At 47.2% G+C, this 24,934-nt stretch overlaps 1 protein-coding gene across 1 annotated transcript; it reads left to right on the top strand.

Annotated features, from left to right (window-relative positions):
- Nucleotides 1-1,510: 1,510 nt before the first annotated feature.
- On the top strand, nt 1,511-16,992 carry LOC146350792 (lipase member M-like). Its single transcript, XM_084845758.1, has 9 exons — nt 1,511-1,612; nt 2,497-2,614; nt 4,758-4,956; nt 6,855-6,964; nt 7,936-8,072; nt 10,411-10,557; nt 14,809-14,880; nt 15,552-15,617; nt 16,501-16,992. The coding sequence occupies exons 1-9, from the start codon at nt 1,511-1,513 to the stop codon at nt 16,735-16,737; spliced, it is 1,188 nt and encodes a 395-aa protein (XP_084701884.1). The 3' UTR covers nt 16,738-16,992.
- The last annotated feature ends 7,942 nt before the right edge of the window (nt 16,993-24,934 follow it).

Raw genomic sequence — 24,934 nt, 5'->3', positions numbered from 1 at the left:
AGTGACTTTTGTACATCCCTACACCTTCCACACTGCCTTGCAGGCAGCTTGGAATGGGACTTCACTCCGCACTCAGAAGAGGAGTGCAGAGTGGTGAAAACGGGGCATTCCAGGGGGCGTTTCGGGGCAGGGAACATGGAAATGCCAGTAAAACACATCCAACATGTCGTCTGGCAGCCACTTCCCCTGCTCCACCTTCTCATAGCTGAAATAAGCTGTCTAGCCACAAATGCAGGGCAGATGAAGCACAGAGGGGATGATCACCTCTGTGCTTCTCGTGCCGTGCATTGGACAGGTGGTCGCCTCCGAGTTCGGAGGTGGCCACCTATCCCAGTAGTATTGCTCCTTTAAGGTGCAATCTAAGCATGCTTAGATAAGGGGAAAAAGTCCTACAACTCCAGCCTTCCTTAGCCAGAAGGCTAGCTGGGGCATGCTGGGACTTGTCTAAGCATGCCTAAAATTGTACCCTTAATCATTCATGGCTGAGGTGTGAGTTGACCTAGGGGCTCTCTGGTGCATATTCATAGGGTGCAAGCCTAGGTCTATTTAGACAGAAAACAGGCCTACAATTCCCAGCATTCCCCAGGCAGCCACTCATTCATGCATACACATACCACACCCCCTCCTTTCACAACACTAACAGGAATAGAGAAATCAGTCAATTTTGGTTTCTCCCAGTTCCTCATTTTTCTGAGCTTAAGTTTCATTTAGGGATGGCGGAAAATTTTGCCACAAACTCCAACGAGTTCCCCGGAGTCCATGGCGGAACGGACCACTCACCTCCGCCACTCCGCAAATTTTGCGCTGGCTGGATCCTACCTGCCACCAGCTGGATCTGGGTCAACCACTGCCATCCACTGCCGGTCTGCGGAAGCAAATGGCATCTGGCTCCATTTGCATCCCTGCTCTTTGCCGTGATAGGCTACGTAAATCTTTTTCCCTATCGCACAAAGGGACAGGGACGCAAATGGTGTCCACTATGCCATTTGCGTCCCTGCTCTTTGCTGTGATAGGCTATGTAAAGATTTACATAGCCGGTGGCTCCGCAGACTTGCCACAGAGCTGGCCAGGGAGGATTCTGAGGGGAGGAATGGAATGCCTCCCCCCCCTGTGGACCCTCCAGCGGACTCAGGTGAGTGTGGTTCATATACCCCTAGTTTCATTTGTCCAAATTTTGAGATTTTTTTTTAAACATACATTTTCGGGGTGTACATGTCTCCTAACACTTGTGGTTTGGTATGTAGTTTTGCCTTATCTACACATGCCCATGCTTTACTTTTTAAATTTCTGAATTTGAATGCTCATAGTCGTATTACCATTTTTGATAACAGAATTTGACTGTTACGCTTTGCTGAAGAAAATGCATGTGACTGTTGTGAACAAAATAAATATTATCTACCAAATATTGCCAAATTCTGACTGGCACTGCTGCCAATTACTGCTGCAATGCCTTTGGATAGAAATGTGATCTTTCTTTGAGAGAACTGGCATTGTGTTACGCAGGGCTGTGATGTGGCTGTTTTGCGTAGCAGCGTGCTTAGTCCAACAGGCAGTTGCTTCCGAAGAATCCCTGAGCAGACGACATCTGAATCCTCAAGAATTTATGACTGTGGTAAGTTGCATATTAAGCTGCATTAGGAAACAGCAGATTGTATTATTATGATAACATAATATGCTTTCTTTTTAAATTCTCTTCTAAGAGCAAAGGGTTCCCTACTGCAACCTCCACTCTTGCTTGAGTTATCCCAATAAACCAGCAATTACTTTGACAGTGTTCAACTCTGAGCCAGCTTATATCATGCGCAGAGCAGAGTTACCTTAAGACAGGCTGACTGAATGACAATGTTGAGGTTAGACGAGCTTGCAGTAGCAGAACCTGTCTTCTACAGGACTGACAGATGGGAGACTGTTCTGGGCAAGCAAACAGAATTATTCATGGAATACACCATTTTGTGAAGCCTTTGGCTTGGGATACGTAATCTGTTTCCCATGGTGAGCCATTCCTGAAAATTAGCTTACCACACAGGTTAGGCTGTAGTTCCTTCATTCACTGATTCATTCAACGGGATTTTTGAGCTGCCTTCATGGGTGGAATTCTCTCAAAGTCTGCGTTTGCCATAAACCTCTACAAGCTGGAGTTTTGCCTTTTGCTGAGGTTTTGTTGAGGCACAGGGAAACTAGGAGTGATCCGCAGGTGAGCAACTGCACACAGACAAATGGTGATTGGTGCTTCTGTGAGACAAAATCTGAGAGCGGATTGTACATAGCGGCTCTCATGTGTGAACTGGGCCTTCGCACCAGCTTTTCCTGTGTTTACTGTTTCTACACGTTCTGTCCCGGGTGTTTGTTCCAGGGTCCCTCTCTCTAAAGCTGAATGTATGGCCATAGAGGCGGTGTGTGTGTGTGTGGAGGGGGAATCTCTGATTTTTGAGTGGGAAGTCTAAGCAATTGGCATATAAATCTGATTTCTGCCAAGGATTCCTTTTTTTCATCCAGAGCCAAGTTATCCAATATTGGAGGTACCCCAGTGAAGAGCATGAAATCCTGACAGATGATGGATATTTCCTGAAGGCAAATAGAATTCCTTTTGGAAGACACAGCCCTAGGAAGACAGGTATTTGAGAATCTGGTGATTTTACAATCATGCTGGGGGAGTACAGTTCATAGGATCTCCCAGGATCCCAGTCCCATGATGTATGTGAATACCAGGGGTACAAAAGAAGAATCAGCTACATGGGCCCTTCCTAGCCCATTGTTGCTCTCCTTCCAAACCAGGAGACCATCCAGTGGGAAGGATTCACATGATTGGCCCCACTTTCTGAGCAGCATCTGGACTTCCACCATAGGGAACCCCCTCTGTGCAAGCAGTAACATGTGTCAAGGTGTCAACTTATGCCCAGCTCTGGCTGCTTTTGTGAATGTCAGGCTTTCCTAAACAACTGAAGCAATGTTTGTTCCTGGTTCCTGGTTCCACTTCCATTTCTGATCTTAGTCTGGCCTTGCTGTACATGTGTAGACCAGATTTTGCAGGGAGTGTTTGTTTGCATTATGCAGTAGAATAAGACGCAACTGTTCCTGTTTACTAGAGAGAGCTCCTATATTGTGTACATCTCCCTGATAAAACAAAAACAAAACACCCCCCCCCACACACACACACACACACAAAAGAAGAGCAGATAGAGGAAGAAAGGAAAAAACTACCTACACAGGCAACATGGTGGCGGGGGGAGGGCAGTAGCACTTACTAACTATCTATCTCAAGCCTAAAAGAAGAGAAAAGGTTTTTGTTTTGAAAAAATAAGAATAAATGGAGAGCTGAAAAATAGGAAGGGAAGGAGTAGAAACTGAGAAGGGGGGGGGAGCCAAAGAACAAGCAGTAAACAAATCAGGGAAACAAACTGAAGCCTAACAACTAGCAGAGAAAATGTGTCTGTGTGTGTGTGTGTGTGTGTGTGTGTGTCTCTGTCTGTCTGTGTGTGTGTGTGTGTGTGTGTCTGCGCATATATATATTATAGAAGATGGCTTCAAGGGAAAGGGAAGACTAAGAAATGGAACTGAGAAGGGCGGGGGAGGTACTGGGCACTGCTGCACTAGCACGATCCCAGCATAAAGAACGCGCCCCCCTCTGCCAGCTCTCTCTCCCACTGGGGGATGAAAGCAGAATCTCCTGCTATATACAGGCCCCCCTCCACCACTGTGATTGGAGACTGCTGGGTTAAACGTTCAGCCCTCTTGGCACCAAGAGATGCCACTTGCCAAGGCACAGTTCCCCCCTCCCAAGACAGGCTGTCTGGCCTTCAGAATCATCTGGATTGGTCCAAAGCAATTCAGATCAATTTGACCTGCTTCAGGCTGATCTAGATCCGATCCAGACTGATTCAGTTCGAAACTAGGGATGTACAAATCCCTTACCTGGCTCCGTGCCGGGCAATCCGCGGTGGGGGGGAGGCGCTCCGTCCCTCCCCCCGGACTCCTCGACAGGGGGGGAGGGGCTCTGTCCCTCCCCCCGGAATCCTGCCCGGCTGGCTCCATTCTGCGACCAAGCCGCAGAGTCGCCAGCCAACTCCAGCCGCCTGCACCTGGACATCCGGCCACTGGGCAGCCCTGCATGGATGCAAATGGCGGCTGTCATAGCCACCGCCATTTGCATCCCTGTATTGAGCCACAATAAGCTATGTAAATATTTACGTAGCCTATCACGGCAGGGGGGAAAAAAACCCAGCGTACACAAATGGCGGTAGCCTACCGCCATTTGCATATGCTGGGTTCCCCCCCCCCTGCCGTGATAGGCTACGTAAATACTTACATAACCTATCATGGCCTCCACAGGGACACAAATGGCACCCCTGCATTAGCCGTGATAGGCTACGTAAGTATTTAGGTAGCCTATCATGGCTATGAAAAGGAGGAAGCGAATGGCGGCCGCAGGACAGCCGCCATTTGCAAAGCAGTATGGACTGGAGCTCCGTTTCACACGCCTTTCGTGGGGTGGGGGCGGTGGGGACATCATCCCGTGCGCCTTTATTCGGGTGGGGGGGTGGGGGCTTCATTCCGCGATGGTTTTCGGGGAACCAAATGCACTGGCATTCAGCCTCACCGAGATCCATCACGGAATCCTCTGACATCCCTATTCGAAACACCCCACTTCAGTTCGGGATTCGGAACTGGAACTGTGGTGGTGCAGTGCCCTAGTTTCTTCAGAGATGTGGCATAGATGTTAACATAAAAGAAATAATATCTCCTTGTTTCTTTCACAGAGCCTAAGCCAGCAGTGTTACTGGTACATGGTTTGCTCACTGAAGGTAGGTTCTGGATTGCAAATCTCCCCAGCAACAGCCTGGGATTTTTCCTAGCAGATGCTGGCTATGATGTCTGGATAATAAATACCAGAGGCAGCACCTGGTCTCGAAGACACCAAAACCTTTCAATTGACCAAGAAAAATTCTGGGATTTCAGGTAAGTTCAGGGGGTGCTTTGTAGTTAGGTTGGATAGGATCTTGGACATGGATGCAGGTTATCAGGTATGGCTTTAGCCATCTTATCTTGCCCCACCATGTGGCAGGAATAGGGTTGGCGGAGAATTTCTCCCCGAAACTTCGGGGGGCCAAGCGCCAACGTGTTTGGCCCCCCGAACAAGTTTCGGGGAGAAATCCTCCAAACCCCCCCGCCCCCCGCACCCCCCCCCGGGACGGGACTTACCTTCGCCGAATGTTCCTCCCGGCGGCGGGTCCGGCCGGCAGTTCGGCGGGTGTTTGAGCGGGGTGGGAGTGGCAGCCGGTCTTTTGACCGGCTGCCACCGCCGCCATTGCAATAAAAGAAAAAAAAAACGCCCCCTGATAGGCTACGTGACGATTCAGGTAGCCTATCACGGCTAGATTTGCAAAGTCAGCCGTGATAGGCTACGTCAATCGTCACGTAGCCTATCACGGGTGACTTAAAAAAAAATAATAATAAGTGTATACGGATAATGGCGGCCCCCATAGGGAGCCGCCATTCCCATTCCTTATTTGGTCGCTGTAGTCTACATAAAGATTTACGTAGACTACGGCGAAAATAAGGGCAACGCTATTTGCGTTGCCCTTATTTTCGCCGTAGTCTACGTAAACATTTACGTAGACTACAGCGACTAAATAAGGAACGCGAATGGCGGCTCCCTATGGGGGCCGCCATTAGCGTACGCACTTTTTTTTTTTTTAAAGTCACCCGTGATAGGCTACGTGACGATTGACGTAGCCTATCACGGCTGACTTTGCAGATCTAGCCGTGATAGGCTACGTGAATCGTCATGTAGCCTATCAGGGGGCGTGTTTTTTTTTTTTTTAACTTTCGCGTTCGTGGCCGGGCGAGGCGGGAAGCCTCCTCCCCGGCCTGAATTTCGGCCAGGGCAAGGCGGGAAGCCTCCCCCCCGGCCTGAATTTCGTCCAGGGCGAGGCGGGAAGCCTCCCCCCTGGCCTGAACTTCGCAGGGGGAGCAGCGAAGCGCCTCCCCCCCACCGCGAACGTCCTTCGAGGACAGGTAAGTGACTTTCGTCCACCCCTAGGCAGGAGTGCTTCAGTCTTTGACAGAGCTTTAAACAATTGCTGAAGTCGTGTTGTCACTGCGGTTTGGACAGAGTGGGGGATCACAAGGCATCCTGCCCACAGCTTTGATCCTCATTCCAAAATGTAGTGATATTTTCCCTTCATTTTCTGTAGCTTGAGGCTTGGGAGTTCATACCTGGGGGTGTGAAAATCAGCGCAAATTTGCACAAATGGGATTGTGGGGTTTTTAAATATTAAATTGTGGGTTGGGGGGGCAGGGGCTTCGTTCAGCGATGGATTTCAGGGGGCCGAATGCACTGGCATTCGGCCTCACCGAGATCCATTGCAGAATTCTCTGACATCCCTAGCCGTAGCACGAAGGCAATCCTTGCCTCCGTGCTCCAGCCACCCTGCATTTTTAGCTAGATGGCCAATGTTGGCTGTCTAGCTCAGCTGTGGCTCCAGGAAAGGGGAGGGAGGGAGGCAGGGAGATGCCTAGGAAGCTGTGTAACACATCTTCCACAGCTCCGCCCCTGCCTGCCCCTGTGACCACCCTGTTTTTGCCGTCTCCACAATCCATTTACAAACACGGAGGCATAGCCAGCATGGGGAGAACTGTGCCAGCTCTGTGCGGGGGGGGGGGCAGCGTGGTTCCTGGGCTCTGACCTCGGAGACCTGGTTCCAGCCTCAGATCTCACCAACCATCCTATCCTATGTCCTCCAGACATAGGATTGCGCCCAGGTGTGTTTAGGACTGTATCCTAAGTATGCTCTTGTATTGTAGCCTAGCATGAGTGAGCAACATCTCAACTGTGTTTTGTGCGTGTCTTACAGTATTCATGAAGTAGGGATATATGATATTCCAGCAACGATAAATTTCATCCTGAAGAAAACTAAGCAAGACAGTTTATACTACATTGGCCATTCCCAGGGTGCAGCAGTAGGTAAGTGAAGAACAACATGATGAAATTTATCTCTTCTCTGAAGAAATATATGAATAAATATTAAGGTGCTCTAAGCCTCAGGTCCAAACTTTAACCATACATGATGTTGGTGAGGGGTGAGGGGGAGCAATCAACTGGCTGAAGTTCCAAACATAATGATCAAAAGAGATGGCTATTTCACTGTGGGGTTTGCTGGACACTCCAATCGCTGTCCCAGTTTCTTCTCTAGCACCTAATTCTCTATCTTTTGTGTTACCCTTGTACCTACATTCAGGATTTTGTCTCCATCCCTCTGCATCGTGTTTGCCATTCTCTTGGGCAAACTGGCATGCCTCCCAGCAGCTCCCATTTTCTGTCTACCAGGCCAGCATTCTCCATTTCAATAAGCTCAGAAAAATGCTAGGTAGGATTCAAGGCTTAGATAAATTAATGGGGGAAAGGCACTGTGTTGTCGTGTAGTCTTGTTTGGGCACGTCTGGGGGAAAAAGGTAGTTTTCTTGCCAGTTTGTCCCAGAAGCCCCTTTGGAAGGATCCTATGTCATGGGAGAAGCCCCTGGCAGGAATGCAGCTGCCACCAAAGATGAAAGAGCAGCACCCCTCACCCCCCCCCCAAATGAGGAAGAGATTTTGTTTTGTAAGGCTTAATAATAATATTTAGTCATTTCCCTGTGTTAACCTAAGCCCACCCCTATTTGCCTTCTCACCCTACCGCTAAACACTCACTGTAGCTAGCAGTCACACTATGTCATTATTGCTCTCTGAACTTTATTAGATGCATCCGTGGCAGAAGCCAACAAGGGGAGCATTTCTTAGCACTAGGGAGGGCAAACGGTCTTTCCTTTGGCTATCTGAAAACTAAACCCAAGTAAAAGTGGAAGAAGCCCAGAGGCCAATGCAACTATTGCCCGCAGCCTGGGCACAGACCGAAAGATTAACCGCTGCTCTTGTTTTCCATGTCCCCTCATTTGCAGGTCTCATTGCCTTCTCAGTCCTGCCACAGCTTGCTCAAAAAGTCAAGCTCTTTATCTGCCTCGCTCCTGCATACACCGGAGTCGATGGTAGAGCGCTTGGCTACATACTTGTAGCAATTCCTGATGGACTCAAAAGAGTGGGTATATCTCATGTTTTTATTATTGTACTGACATCATTTTTTGCCACATAAGTATTTAGAGCTGGGCAGCTCTCCTTTATCCACTTTTATAAGTGATCTGGAAAAAAATGTATTTCTTAAGGGGATGCCTGTTAAATGTCCCCAAATAAATCCCTTTTTCAGATGCTTTAATAATTTGTGTGGACCTTTCTAGTTGCATGTACCAGAAGATGTCATCAACCAACCACACAAAGGAGCTTAGACTCATTGAGCCACGGATCAGGACCTCCCTGACATGCTGCAATCCTATACCCTAACATCTGGGATTCAGCCCCATTGAACTCAATGGGAATTACTTCTGAGGAGACATCTATAGGATTGTGCTGGCAATGTTACCTGAGGGCACAATCTTATGTATGTTAGCACTGAAAAAAATCCTACAACTCCCAGCATGGCTGACTGGGCATGCTGGGAGTTGTAGGACCTTTTTCCATCTAAAGATGCATAGGATTGCACCATAAGAGAGACAGAGGCAGGAGACAACAACATCCATTTGGAACACAGCTATACACAGCTATTTTACTGATTGATTTTAAACGTTATTTTAATCCTTCTATCCTGCTCTAGAAATACTATTAAGGTGGCTAACAAATACTGGCTGTAAGCTTATACCTACATACAGTGGAGTAAACCCCCATTAAACTCAATAGGGCTTACTCCTTAGTAGACAGAAGCTACCCCACAAGAGTTCCTATAAATTGGCCAATCCAGGGCCCTGGTGGGAAATATTCCCACCCTTCAGAGAGGTAAACACATTTAGACTAGGGATGTCGGAGGAATCTGGTTTGTGGTAGAGTTTAGTGGTTTTTTTGCCAGGATGCCTCTGTGGACTCTGGCTCACCCATCCACAAGCTGGCCTGACCCAACTAGCGTGAGTTGGACCAGCTTGTAGGCTTCCACCCCCTGTCAACCCCTTGCACCTCCTTGGAAGAAGAACGTGAAGGGCTGGTGGGTGCTGATGGGACTCCTGCACCCACTGCCTGTCAATCCCTCCTCCTCACAATGGTGGGCAGTTGGCAGGGGTCCGGTGCCACCCAACTAGCCCTCGTTCTCTCCTTGCAAGGAGAGAATGAGGGGTTGGCATGAGGCGATGGGGATTCCCGCAAGCTGCCAGTTTGCACAGTGATCAAGCTATAAATATTATGGAAATAACCATTTTTGTATGAAAGGACAGCCATAAATAGCACCATGTGAGCAAAATTATGCACAATGGCGCTATCTACGGCCACCATTTTGCTCAAATCATGATTTCCGTAAGATCTATACCGTGACTATTGTGCAACATTGCAGCTTGCGGGGCGGGGAGCCACAACCTCTCTCTGGCTGCCCACCGACCATCTGGTGACTTGCCCCGCATGCCTGCCAGGGTCAGGTGGCCAGTGGGAGTCTGTCAAGCAGCCTGCGAGGAGGATGCTGAGGAGTTCATCCACCCATCCCTAATTCAGACCCACCTGAGCAATCTTCATGATAGGCATTGTTTCATGTACATGTAGCTAATTGTCTTTCACCGTATAGCTCTTCTGATGTATAGACAGCCAGCTTTAACTCTAGTTTACACAGGGCAGTCCCCTATTTTAAAGAGCCTGCAGAGGACAGCCCCCTATTATAAGGCATCCTATGCTTGGAGAGGTGTCCAATCCAAGTCCAGTTTAAGGTTGCAGAACCATAAAGAAGAGAGCAGCAGGGGCCTTGAAGTTGCCCATCAGCAGTTAGGTCCTGGACAGCAAACTGAGCAGGCACACAGGTCGCCTAGTCAGTCTTCTCCCCTGAGGTGAGTTCTCTTTCTACTTTAATTATGCTAATTATTTCCAATTCTGCACCTATTTGCATATACCAATATGATGCACATTGGTGACCCCTTTTGCCCTGTTTTTGATGAAATGTCCTCTTTTTGGTCAGGCATAAGTGGCCACCCTGTTTAATTCAGTCAATTAGCAAGGAGTTTCAATGAGCTTTTCTTTCATTCCACAGAATCAAACTATTTTTCCCTTTCTTCTGTCCCATCCTGAGTACAGCCTCAAAGCCGTTAAGTCTTTTGTACTCTTTGTCCTGAAACCTATAACTGTCCTTGACGTTTGGCACCAGTTGCTCAGATAGCCCTTTTGCTTGTGGGTATTAGATCACCTCTGAGATTAACAGAGGGCTCGCTTGTTTCTTGTGATCCTTCCCTAGCACTATGCCCTGCACCACGTTCCATGTTTCCTGGACCAGAATCGACTGTGATAATATGTTAAGGACCATTATACAGACATAGTTTTTAAAAGCTTCACAATTATTTGTGCATTTTCCTTTACAGCTTATCTGGGGCAATAAAGAATTCTGCCTTTTAAGTAACAGGTTGAAAGGCACTGTTGCCAAATTCTGCAGTTATCCAGTGATAGACAAGCTTTGTCTCCAAATCATTTTCTCTCTGGGAGGATTCAATCAGAAAAACCTAAATGTGGTAGGTGGACTCTATATTTTTATTTATATAATCAGAATTAGAAGAAGGCCTACACAGGAAAATAGCAAGAGAAAGGCAGATGGAATCAAACAAATTATCTGTTATAATAGTCCAGGACATAACCTTTTCCCTATGTTCTTATCTTTTGAATATCCCTCCCCCATACTTCTGCTTCCTCAGTCTAATTAATGGACCACGTGTTTCTTTAAAAGTTGTTTTTACACATTCAATTTATTTATTTATTTATTTATTATTTATTTCATTTCTATACCGCCCAATAGCCGAAGCTCTCTGGGCGGTTCACAAAAATTAAAACCAAACAACACATAATAAAACAATTTAAAATATATAGAACATTAAAACCACAATATAACAATACAACCACAATAAAACCTAGCAGCAGTACAGGAGTTTAAAATACAGATTTAAAACAGCAAAGATAAAAATTTAGAAAGCTAAAATGCTAAAATGCCTGGGAAAATAAAAAGGTCTTCACCTGGCACCGAAAGGAATACAATGTAGGCGCCAGGCTAACCTCACTAGGGAGCTCATTCCAGAGCCGGGGTGCCACAGCAGAAAAAGCCCTCCTCCTAGTAGCCACCCGCCTCACTTCCTTTGGCAGGGGCTCACGGAGAAGGGCCGCTGATGATGATCTTAAGGTCCGGGCAGGCACATATGGGAGGAGGCGATCCTTCAGGTAACCTGTCCCCAAGCCGTTAAGGGCTTTAAATGTTAACACCAGGAGTTTGAATCGGGCCCAGAAATGGACTGGCAGCCAGTGCAGCTGGAAAAGTACTGGCGTAATATGAGCTCGCAGGCCAGTCCCTGTTAACAATCTTGCTGCCCTATTTTGGACCAGCTGAAGTTTCCGGACCGTTTTCAAAGGCAGCCCCACGTATAACGCATTGCAGTAATCCAGACGAGAAGTTATCAGAGCATGGATAACTGTAGCTAGGCTATCTCTGTCCAGATAAGGGCGTAGTTGGTATACCAGCCTAAGCTGATAAAAAGTGCTCCGTGCCACTGAGTTCACCTGTGCCTCAAGTGACAGTTCTGGAGCCAAGAGCACCCCCAAACTACGAACCTGATCCTTTAGGGGGAGTGCAACCCCCTCCAGAACAGGTTGAATATCACCTAGCCGGGCAGACAAACCACCCACTAACAGTATCTCCGTCTTGTCTGTATTGAGTTTCAGTTTATTGGGCCTCATCCAGTCCATTACCGTGCCCAGGCACTGATTCAGAACAGCCACTGCCTCACCTGGTTTTGATGAGAAAGAGAGGTAGAGCTGGGTATCATCTGCATATTGATGGCACCTCAGCCCACACCTCCGGATAACCTCCCCCAGCGGTTTCATGTAGATGTTAAACAGCATGGGGGATAAAATAGAGCCCTGTGGAACTCCATGGCACAATTGCCATGGCACAGAGCAATAATCCCCCAGCACCACCTTCTGGAATCGGCCATCCAAGTAGGAGCGGAACCATTGTAGTGCAGTGCCTCCAACTCCTAACCCAGACAACCTATCCAGAAGGATACCGTGGTCGATAGTATCGAAAGCCGCTGAGAGGTCCAGGAGAATCAACAGGGTCGCACTCCCCCTGTCCCTCTCCCAGCAGAGGTCATCCCACAGGGCGACCAAGGCAGTTTCCGTTCCAAAACCAGGCCTGAAGCCCGATTGAAATGGATCTAGATAATCCATTTCATTCAACAGTGCCTGGAGCTGTCCTACAACCACCCGCTCAAGCACCTTGCCCAGGAAGGGGATGTTGGCCACTGGCCTATAATTGTTAACATCCTCTGGGTCCAGGTTAGGCTTTTTCAGGAGTGGTCTAATTACCGCCTCTTTTAAAGCGGCAGGCACCACTCCCTCTCTCAAGGAGGAATTTACAACCTCCTGGACCCAGCCGGACAACCCCTCCTTGTTTGATTTAATAAGCCATGAAGGGCAAGGGTCAAGCACACAAGTGGTCGATCGGACTTGGCCAAGCACCTTGTCCACATCCTCAGGCCTCAGTAACTGAAATTTCCACATACTGTTAATGAAGATGGGGTGAAATTGGCCTCATGAAATTCTGTTTGACTTCATATGTGGTATAATCAGGAGGAGGGTCTTTTTGCCAAATAGAATCTGGGAGAGAGAATTCTTCAACCATCTCAGGAGAGACCCCCAAAAGAAACATCTCAGAAATTCCTCCAGAAATTATGTTCTGAGAATTTTGGCACCCAATAAATTGCACCATTGGTTCATAGTGGTGGAAGAGGGAAGCAGTGAGCTAAAATCCAAGAGGATTGGAAGGAAATGGAGCCAAACACATTGCTCCCTTCACCATTACTAAACTGTGTTGTGCTGGATCTACTGTCTTTGAACTTCTCCACCCTCTGTAGGGGCATGGTTGGGGGCAGCATTTCACTGGAAACTGTTTGAGCAGGAGGTAAATGTCTTCAGCATGGAGGCCCCGAAACACAAACTCTTAGAGTAGTTCTCAGGAAATGCTTTTCTGAGAAATTTCCGCCCCATTCTAGAATGACTTTCAAATAAGCTCTGTGAATCTCTTCACATTCGGTCCTTCTCTTTGTTGGCTAGTCCTTAATGTTAAGAACCTCAGTGAATTTCCACATTTTTGCAATATTTAATTGTTCAATTAGAATTAAATTCAATATCTCTTCTATACATGTACTGGCAAGGCCTGACCTGTGGGGGGCGGAGCTGGGACACCTGGAGATGTAAGGGGAGGGGTCAGCGTGGATGACCCCATCCCAGCACACACTTTCAGCCCTCACATGCTCAGTTCAATGCCTCATCAGGGCTTTTAATGTTTTTTCCTATTGATTTTTTATAGTAACTCATCCTGAACCAAACTTTTGGTCCTCTGAAGATTTGGTGGTTTTCATGGCTTGTGGGTTGTGGGGAGGGGGTAAAGACCATTCTGAATGTCAGGGCACAGCAAATGTTCTTCTGGGAAGAAGTAATAACAAATCGTTCATTCCTTTATTAAGGATATAAAAACATAAGAAGAGCCATGCTGGATCAAACCAAGGGTCCATCTAGTCCAGCATTTTGTTCACACAGTGGCCAACCAGCTGTTGACCAGGAACCCGCACAAACAGGAAGCGAGTACAACAGCACCCTTTCCCCAGAAACCAGTGTACATAGGTATACTGCCCCTGGTACTGGAGGCAGCACATAGCCATCAGGACTAGTAGCTATTGATAGCCTTGACCTCCAGGAATTTGTCCAATCCCCCTTTAAAGACATCCAAATTGGTGCCCAGCACCACATCCTGTGGTAGCAAATTCCATCATTTATCTATGTGCTGTTTGAAGAACACTTCCTTTTCTCTGTCCTGAATCTCTCACCAATCAGCTTCATGGGATGACCCCAGGTTCTAGAATTATGAGAGAGGGGGAGAAATGTCTCCTTACTCACATTCTCCATATCAGGTATTATTTTTTTTGGTACACCTCTATCATGTCTCCCCTTAGCCTCCTTTTTTCCAAGCTAAACAATAAGGGTGTACAGATTCCCAACCACCTCTTCTGGTGGGGAATCCAGGGGGGGAGGCGACCCATTCCTCCCCCCCGGAATCCTTCAGAGCGGTTCCGCTCCTCTCGGATTCCAGGGGAGGAATCTGGCTTGGGGAGTGCTTACCTTCCCTCCTACCAGCCAGAGCTGTTCACCTCCTCCCTGTCCCTGCCAACTGCCATGTCTTTAAAAAATAAATTTAAAAAATGGCGATCGGGAGGATGTGCCGATAGACTTATATGCAAATAGAGTCATGAATCTTGCGTATAAGCCTATGGACACAAAATAATGGACACATAGACTTATACGCAAGATTGATGACTCTATGAATCTTAATATTAATAGGATAAACCTATTAGTATCCTATTAGAGAAATAGGAGCATCCCTATTTCTCTGACATCCCTACCAGCTGTTCTAATCTTCCCTCATCAGGGAGATGCTCCAGGCCCTGGATCATTTTAGTTGCCCTTTCTGCACTTTTTCCAGCTCGACAATATCTTTTTTTAGGTGTGGCAACCAGAACGGTACACACAGTATTCCAAGTGTGGTCACACCATAGATTTGTATAAAGGCAGCATGATATTGGTGCTTCTATTCTCAGTCCCTTTTCTAATGATGCCTAACATGGAGTTTGCCTTTTTTACAACAGCCACACACTGGGTTGATATTGTGAATTGTCAGAGATGCAGATTCTAAAGAGCTGTATTCCCATTTCTTTTTTCAGAGTCGAGCAGATGTGTATCTTGGAATCCTTCCTGATTTTACATCTGTAAAAACAGTATCCCACTGGAGCCAGGTAGAGTTGAACTGATGTTTTCTCAGAAAAGCAAAATTCATATGTCCATGTTCCATCTTTAATTGAATGTTTGGTGTACATAGTCAAACTATGGAAACAAGAATTTTGTCTTTTAAGAAGTACTTTTCCCATCTCCACAATTTTTTGTACGGTTCTTAAGGCTGAAAACCTTGAACCTTGAACCTGGGAGTAGGCCCCATTTAGCTCAATGGGACTTACTTCTGAGTAGATATTGATTGGATTGCTCCGTCATTGTTTTTGAAATCATTTTCTAGGTGCTTCAGCTTTCAAACAAGGCCTATAACAGGATGATTCTCATCATTCAGCTTTCCAGCCTGAGGAAAGCTCACCTATGCATGTGGATGGAGAAACCTGCGCTCATAGCTTTTGAACTGAAACCCAAGTATCAAATGTCTGTTAAATGATATATTTAGTACAGAAATGCAATTACAGTTACATTAATTATTTTTCATATGACAAGTGAAGATTTCCTGTTTTTGAATGAAATTTGTCGTCAGTTTCATAGCACTGGAGAATTCTAGGAATCCAAATCTCCAGGTTTTGAATTTGTATATATCAATCCACCTATCAAAATTAAATGTTAATATTCCTTAAAATTTAAATTTCAAAACCAGATTTCAAACTGTGAATATTTCTTTCATTACTTTTAGATTTTTTCTACCCATGAATTTAAATATTTTGATTATGGCTGTAAGAACAAAGCTATATACAACACGGTAAGGAAAAGTGTGTTTGTGACAGGAATTTGACTTTAAGGTTTCAAAAATTAAAATTTGGCTGCTGGTTAAAAACTCAGGGTAAACTATGCTGTAATTGTTGACTTCTTATGATTCCATTGGGAATTGTGAAAATCTCCCCCACCACCACCCCAAACAGACCAAACTGGTTGAAATCATGAATCATTGATTTTCTGGATATGTCCCTCTTTCTGAAATCTGTCATGCTCTTCCCTCCTTCTAAAATGTTCTCATTTGACGAAGAGTACCAAGCTCATCCACCTCTTCCTTACATAACATCCGTGATCATCAGTGTAATTCTTATGCTTTGTTTGGAATCCTTTCCATTTTACCATCATATTCCTACACTCTCCTCCTGCCTGCTGCAATAAATATTTGTTCCATGTGGAGATATATTTGGAAATCCTCACGCTATGTAAATATTAGCACTAAGTAAATATTTGTTTTTAAGGGATATTCTTGACCTATGTGGATCAGAGATTATGAATTTTCGTTGTCTCAATCTGATTTGGCTGGGGCCGGGATTTATCAACCTTACGATAATGACCTTTATATTAGGACAATCAGTGTTCTGACTCGCTAATATCAGCTCAAATGTCAGCGTCCATTCAAGTGACAGCTTTTATTGAGATAATACATTCTTTCAGCCTAATTTGAAGGTTAAGGGTTATATCTAGTAGGTGTCCCTCTGCTGATATACCTCTGGTAGAACATTCCGTCAGTGGCACAAAGAAGGAGGGATGTGGGGTGGTTCCCAGGGTACTGAAGATAATGAAAGAAGAAAAGCCTGATTTTTCAAAAAATGAAAAGTAAATATGGTAACTGAAACTCATTTTCTAATTTCTGATATTTTCATCAACAGACAACACCTCCTTTTTATAAAATAGAAGACATGCTTGTGCCAACAGCTGTGTGGACTGGTGGGAAAGACACTGCCGCAACCCAAAGGGATGTTGAATTATTGATGTCTCGGATCACTCATTTAGTTCTGTATAAGAATATTCCTGACTGGCAACATTTTGATCCTGCATTTGGTCTTGATGCTCCAGAACGCCTCTACCCCGATGTGCGTAATCTGATGCACAAGTATCGGTCTTAATTACAGGAGCAGAATTCAGGGGATAGGGTAGGGGGCTTGGCCTACCTAGTTATTTGAAAGTGTTGAACCTCCATATTTAGCTATTATGATGTTTGGATCTCAGTATGTAACCATTTAATTCTGCTAAGTCAGAAAACTGCAGAAATAATTAGAAAATAGACATTCAGCTTCTGTATTTAATTTTATTTTAACCAAAAGATTGTCATATGTACTGTCTCTCACACACACCATTAAATAAAGTCTGGTAGGCACCAGAACCCCTCAGATTGTCATATGTTTGTTTCGGTTACCTCTTGACCTCGATGTTTAACACTGAATGATGCCTCACGAGGAGCCCCAATTTGACGTAACAGTGCCTCCTATAATCCGTGGGGGTGTGGCTGCTTCTTGACTGAGAAGTCTACCATTCTAACTGGGAGGGCGTGCAGTGCCCAGGGAATCCCCTTGTGGTCTCTAATCAGAAATCAGAGTAGGGCTGTACGAGAACGTTGTTTCAGTTGGCAGATCATCAGTGCCCAATTTGCAACCCTCAACATGAGCACATTTTCTGGAAAAAGCTTCCACATTCCCGAACTTGCAATTGATTTAAAAAAATGCATCTTTTTTAACATGCATTTTTTAAAAACAAAACAAAACAAAAACTTTCTTCCTTTTTGAAAAATGCTCCCAGAAATGTCTACTTCTCCCATTTAAAATGTGCACTGTTCCCATTAGGACCAAAAGAAAAATGAAAGTGAGAGTGAGGCGTACTGAGCATCCAAGTGGACTTCAGAGAATCTTGGCAAGCGAGAGCATCTCTGGTTCTCCCATCCCTGGATGAGAGATCAAATAGGGATTCCTCTCCTTCCCTCCTCCCCAGCCTCTACATCAGGAGGGGGTGGCATGGATCAAACTGGGGAAATTCACAGGCTCTTTAAGGCCCATGGGCCAGAGTCTGCCCTGCCTGGCCTAATCTCAGTAGGGATCTACGACAGTCACTTACCTTTTTAAAGGGTGACATTCGCGATGGGGGGGAGGTGCTCCGTCCCTCCCCCCAAAATTCTCCCCTTCTGGCTTCGCTCCGCAGCAACTCCATGGAGCTGCTGGCCAGGGCCACCCGCAGCCAGACATCCGGCCACTGGGCAGCCTGCACAGGGACGCAAATGGCAGCGGCCGTAGCCACCACCATTTGTGTCCCTGTATTTTGCCGTGATAGGCTACGTAAATATTTACGTAGCGTATCACGGCAAAAAAAAAACAAAACAGCAAATGCAAATGGTGGCGGCTATGGCTGCTGCCATTTGCGTTCCCTTTTTTTCGCCATGATACACTACATAAATATTTACGTAGCCTATTACGCCCAAAGATAGAGGTGCAAATGGCGGCCACTATGCCATTTGCTCTCCTGTCTTTGGCCGTAATAGGCTACGTAAATATTAACGTAGGCTATAGGGCGAAAAAAAGGGAACGCAAATGGGGGCCGCCGTAGCCGCCGCCATTTGCGTTCCCTTTTTTTTCCGTGATAGGCTACGTAAATACTTACGTAGCCTATCACGGCCTCCGCAGGGACACAAATGGTGTCCCTGCTTTAGCCGTGATAGGCTACGTAAGTATTTACATAGCCTATCATGGCTATAATGAAGAAGCGAATCGCGGCTGCAGATGCGGCCGCCATTCGCAAAGCAGCGCTAACGGCAGCAGGTAAGTGCTCCATTTCACGCGCCTTTCGCAGGGCGGGGGGGTGGAGGGCTTCATTTCACCACAGATTTCAGGGGGCCAAATGCGCTGGCATTTGGCCTCACCGAGATCCGTGGCAGAATTCTCTGACATCCCTAAATCTCAGTATAATGGAAGGCATTTCTACATGAGGCATTTATCATGTGACCTAGTAGATTTGCTTCTGTGTCTACCCGGCACATTCAGCTAGGTTTTTTATAGCATGGAAAATCTGACATTTAATTGTGAAAGTGAAAGAAAGTGCAATTTCCCCTAGTGTATTTCCACTATACCACAGTGCCACCTAGAGGTTATGTAGTGGTAAAGCAGAAAGGCAATTGTTTATGTTGAATAAAAGAGGGTAAGTGGATACATAATAGAGGTCTACAAAGCTATGCATGGTGTGGAGAATGTGGATAGGGAAATATTTTTCTCCCTCTCTCAAAATAGTAGAACCTGGGGTCATCATATGAAGCTGATTGGTGGGAGATTCAGGACAGAGAAAAGGAAGTAGTTATTCATACAGGGCATAGCTAAACTCTGGAATTCACAGGATGTAGTGATGGCCACCAATCTGGATGGCTTTAAAAGAGGATTAGCCAAATTCCTGGAGGAAAAGGCTACTGGTGGCTACTGGTCTTGATGGCTATGTCCTTCCTCCAGTACCAGAGGCAGTGAGCCTATGTGCACCACTTGCTGGGGAATATGGGTGGGAGGGTACTGTTGCGCTCATGCCCTGCTTGTAGATCCGGGTCAACAGCTGGTTGGTTACTGTGTGAATGGAATGTTGGACTATATCGACCCCTGGTCTGATCCTGCATGGCTCTTCCTTTGTTCTTCTGTTCTTATATAATGCTGTTTGCATGGACCTCATGCCTTAATTCTGCAACAAAACTCAAAATAGATACAGTGGATTAAGATCCAATTAATAGTCTCGTGTAGAGAAGCTCATTGTCTGGATCCAACACAATGTCTCTGCACAATGGGGAGGGATGGAGGGATGGATGGACCACCCTGTGCCTGCCTCATGCAGCGCTCAGCACTCAATGAATCCCCAGCACTTACCCAACCCAGGTGAGTGGTGCAGGTGAGCAGCTGGGCAGTTCTCAGGGTGCTCGGCAGTGATAAACAAGCGTCTGCTCCCTCGAACGCTGCTTGCCACCCCTAATGATGGGTTGGGGTGGGGATCTGACATCAGACTCAGATCCTTGGGTTGAGGCTTGGGAAGGGGGAAGAATTTGTTCCAGTTCCCTCATCTGCTGCCCCTTTTCTCAGCTCCCAGGACAAGTCTGGTCTTTCCAGCTGCTAGTACTGGACTACCTAGTATTTCCCGAGCCACCATGATGCACCAGTTTCTGTCAACCAATGCAACACATATTTGCCTGTAATACACATGAAATGGGCACTACCTGGAGCAAATATGTGGGCACCCTGCAGTGGTTTGCAATCCCGTTTGGAGATTCAGCTGTGAGACCTTTTAGGCCTCATTCTTATCAAATTTACAATATGCCTGAAGTGTATGCTAATCTGTTAAAAACACTCAAGTAACAATGCTCTGCACGAACTTATGAAATATTTGTTTTCGAAAAGGTGGCTTCAAAATCTTTTAAATACAGACATTAAAAGACTGGTTGCTTTTCCAAGAACACTGAAAAAATATATCTGGAAGATCGTTACTGGAAGTGGTATGTGTGCTTGTAAAATTAAGGTTCATAAAATTAAGGTTCACCTCCCCCAACCCACACAAATCTTAAATCAGCCGTGCCCATTGTCTACTTCTACGTTGCAGAAAGGAAGACAGAATCTTGTGTTTTGATTTGCAGATGTGTGGTATCAGTGTTATGTGACCCTTCCTATGGGGTCCTTTTACTGGTTCCAGCCAGTCCACAGTTGCTCACATTGGATTGTGAGCCACTGAGCACGTTAATGCTTGTGGGGTGAAGAGCTGTTGGGGTACACACAGGCACTGTCTTAAAGGGGTACCTTTACTGGGGTTAAGGCTGTTAGATGTGGAACACGACACGATATGATACAATACATGTTAACCCTGGTAAATCATCCCCTCATTTAGGCCAACGAACTTGCAAGTTCCAGAAAAGAGCTTCAAAGCAATAGGGATGGACGAAAGTCCCTTACCTGGTCCCGCAGCTTGCTTCACGGTGGGAGGGGAGGCACTTCGGTTCTCCCCCCGAAGTTCAGGCCGGGGGGGGAGGCGCCCTGCCCCGCCTGGCCGAAATTCAGGCCGGGGGGGAGGCACCACATCCCTCGCCATTGAAATTCAGGCCGGGGAGGAACGCCCCGTCTCCCCAGCTGTGAAAGAAAAAAGTAATTTTTTTAAAAAACCACACACACCCGTTATAGGCTACGTAACGATTTATGTAGCCTATCACGGCTAGATTTCCAAAGTCAGCCATAATAGGCTACGTAAATCGTCACATAGCCTATCACGAGTGACTTTGGTGGGGAAAAAAAAGCACGTACGCAAATGTACGTGCTTTTTACATTTGCATTCCTTGTTTGGGCAGGGGTAGTCTACGTAAAGATTTACGTAGACTACGGCGAAAATAAGGGCAACGCATATAGCATTCCCTTATTTTCGCCGTAATCTACGTAAATCTTTACGGAGAATACCCCTGTCCAAATAAGGAATGCAAATGGCGGTACCCATGGGGGCTGCCATTTGCATACGTGCTTTTTTTTTTCTTTTTAAAGTCACCTGTGATAGGCTACGTAAAGATTTACATAGCCTATCATGGCTGACTTTGAAAATCTAGCCGTGATAGGCTATGTAAATTGTTACGTAGCCTAGCACATGTTTTTTGGGGGGGGGTTTACTTTACTTTGTAATGGCGGCGGCGACAGCCGGTTGGAAGACCAGCCGCCGCCCCCGCTCCCACCGAAATGCCGCTGGGACCCGCCGCCGCGAGGGACATTCGGCCACGGTAAGTCCCATCCTGGGGGGGGCAGGGGGCTGTCGGAGAATTTCCCCACCAATTTCAGGGGGCCAAATGAGCTGGCATTCGGCCCCCCAGAGATTCGTGGAGAAATTCTCCGCCATCCCTACAAAGCAAGACACAAACGGACAGCTGAGTGGTCTGCTCCTGTGCTCAGGCAAGCAGGGAGACCCAGCCAGCAGATTACTCACTGGCAAGAGAATCCAGGCATTCCCTCCACAGAGAGGCAACTGCGCAGGCAACAGCGATGCGTGGGATGCAATCAGAGGTCATCATTGCTGCCCCTGCAGCCACCATCACCACCAGGGCCTCCACACAGGCTACCGCTGCCACCGCCAGTCAATCGCCCCCCCCTCTCCCCAGTTGTGTTTACTCGCAGGCCGTGGGGGCACTCACAGGACTTCAGCCACCACTCAGCTGCATGCCATAGTGGGCAGCCACCATTTCAGCTTCCCCCCAACAAGGTGCCTCACACTGGTGCTGGCCTTGCTTTGGGGGGATCTAAAGTGGCACCCTCCTGCCAATGATGGGAGCCGAGCCGTGGTTCCGCTTCCTCCCATTGCGCTGCCACCACAAGCCAGGGAAACGCAGCAATGGGGAGGGGATGAGGGGAGGGGAGGGGAGCTTGGCCATTGGGCGGCATAGAGATGCAGTCAATGCATGGTGGGCAGTGGCAGGAGCAGCAGCAGCAACACGCCAAGGTGCTGATGACAGCAGGAGCGGCTGGGGGGACAGACAGGGGTCGCAATGGCAGCAGAGGGGGCAGCAGCAGCAGCTGGGTGGAGGACCAGGTTGGTGTCCTGAGGAGGACCACCAGCAGCCCCGGCTGAGAGCCCTCTCCTGTCTGTTGCAGCCCTGGTGATGCTTCCCTGGAAGATTTTGGGCCTGTCGGGGGCGGAAAGCACGACCTCCTGGCCCAGCTCCAACAACAGTGCAAACGATAAAAAGAGCTGGTACCATCCCTGACCAATACACAAAGACATTTCCAAGTTTATTTCCTTTTCTTCACTTCTCTCTCTCTTTCCTTTCCAGTGTTTACTTTTCCTTCCTTCCTTCCTTCCTTCCTTCCTTCCTTCCTTCCTTCCTTCCGTTCTTGCTATGCTAGGCAGTTTAGAATGGCTAAGAAACTTCAGGTGGTTTCAGATGTTTTAAACTAGCTTGGCAGGAGGACGTTCTATTACAGAACTTGCAGAGCAGGGCCTGACAATAAAGGGCACATTTTTATTCTAATTCAAGTTGCTTTCATGAGGTATTTTGTCAATGTCATGTATACCTGATGACGATACTTCCTCCTCTCCATACTCTGCCTTTCCCTACATTGTGGAATCTAGGTAGTTTAATGTTTTTGTATACTCACAGCATTACTTTGCAATTGTTCTTCCTGTATGGAGCACTGTAAACCAACAAGCAATTCAATTCGTTTGAGTTATCGTCTTCGGTTTGCAGCCCTTGACACTGGTTGCGATGTTCCAAGATACATTCTGTTCCCTGCTTAGTCTCAGGAGATGGACATTGGCTATTCTCACATGAAAATGCCAGACCAAAACCTTCCCTCTCTATTTGGGGCCTGACTGGGTGACATACTTAGACAGCAATCCAATGGTCCCTGGGTGAGCATCCCAGAGACCATAGAATGGCTCGGTAAAACCCTTCCGAAGTCAGAGACAGCACTCTGACCTTGGAAGGGGGAGTTGGAGATCGGCCCCTCTGCCCTGACCCTGACTCCTCACAGCCAGCATGGAAAGAAGCTGCTGCCTCTCCAAGGTCGGAAAATCAATCCCTGGGAGGGGGGAACAGGGGCGTTCAGGTGGGCAGCGAGAGGAGGAGACAGGGGAGGCCAGGATATGAGTTATCCTGAGCCTCTCCCGGCCTCCTTCCCTCCCCATCCAAAGTGCCCTTGTTGAAAAGCCCGTTGAGTGAAACTAAAGGGGGCTGGAGGATGGGGAGGCAAAGATCACCTGTGCTGCTGCTCCCGCCCTGCCAGCTTCAGCCCAGCAGGGCACAGCAATCTCAGAACCCTCCAAATTCAGGGGCTTCTGAGCAGCAAGGGCACAATGGATAGGACTGTGCCTTTAGGGCCTTAGCCCTTGAGTGGCTGGGATTCAAGAGGGCAGCCATAAAGGTCTGGCACAGAGTGGGGAGAAAGAATGGGCTGTCCAGGCAAATTTTATGCAATCCTTTCAAGGATCTCCTGCTCCTTTTTCATCATTTCTAATAGCAGCACAATGTGGTGCATAATTAAATACTGTACCTCACAATTCAATCTTTCATTCACCACTTATTACATTCTAGATAGGGATGGACGAAAGTCCCTTACCTGTCCTCGAAGCTTGCTTTGAGGTGGGGGGGAGACGCTTCACATCTCCCCCCGAAGTTCATGCGAGGGGGGGGAGGCGCCCCGCCTCGCCCGGCCAAAATTCAGGCCGGGCGGGAGGCGCCCCATCGCTCGCCGGCGAAATTCAGGCCGGATAGAAGCGCCCCGTCTACCCGGCCGCGAAAAAAAAAAAACCACCCCCGTGATAGGCTACATAACGATTAACGTAGCCTATCATGGCTAGATTTCCAAAGTCAGCCGTGATAGGCTACGTTAATCGTCACGTAGCCTATCACGGGTGACTTTGGGGGGGGGGAAAAAAAGCACGTATGCAAATGGCGGCCCCCATAGGGAGCCGCCATTTGTGTTCCTTATTTGGTCCCTGAAGTCTACGTAAAGATTTACGTAGACTACGGCGAAAATAAGGGCAATGCAAATAGCGTTCCCTTATTTTCGCCGTAGTCTACATAAATCTTTACGTAGACTACAGGGACCAAATAAGGAACGCAAATGGCGGCTCCCTATGGGGGCCACCATTTGCGTATGCACTTTTTTTTCCCCCAAAGTTACCCGTGATAAGCTACATGACGATTAACGTAGCCTATCACGGCTGACTTTGGAGATCTAGCCGTGATACGCTACGTTAATCGTTACGTAGCCTATCACGGGGTTTTGTGGGTTTTTTTACTGCACTTGTAATGGCGGCGGCGGCAGCCGGTCGAAAGACCGGCTGCCGCCCCCGCCCCTGACGAAGACCCGACGAACCGCCGCCAGGACCCGCTGCCGGGAGGGACATTCGTGAAAGGTAAGTCCCATCCCGGGGGGGGCGGGGGGGCAGAGAATTTCACCGCCGATTTCAAGGGGCCGAATGCGTTGGCATTCAGCCTCACCGAGATTCGTGGAGAAATTCTCAGAAATTCTCCGCCATCCCTAATTCTAGACCTTTAGCAGCATCAGTTCGAGATCCAAGCTCTCCTGGAAAACCTAGTACAAGTGAGCAAACGCCTTTTATTGAACTGATATCTTTGATTTCATGGGTGGTGGTGATGTACCCTTTATGATGCAATAGCATTTTAAGTGTCGGTATTTTAGGTTGTTCTCTAAACAAAGATAGTGCTGATTACTAATATCATAAGGTACAATCCAGTGAAAGTTAGGTTTGCTTAGTACCAATGAGTGAAGAATGTTTAACATTCTATTTAAATCCGATTGACCTTTGTAGGATTAATGCACT

Source organism: Heloderma suspectum, chromosome 3 (genome assembly GCF_057233095.1).
Source record: "Heloderma suspectum isolate Gila_16-S chromosome 3, 16-S_ref, whole genome shotgun sequence".
NCBI lineage: Eukaryota > Metazoa > Chordata > Lepidosauria > Squamata > Helodermatidae > Heloderma > Heloderma suspectum.
This window is presented reverse-complemented; position numbering and strand designations above follow the sequence as displayed.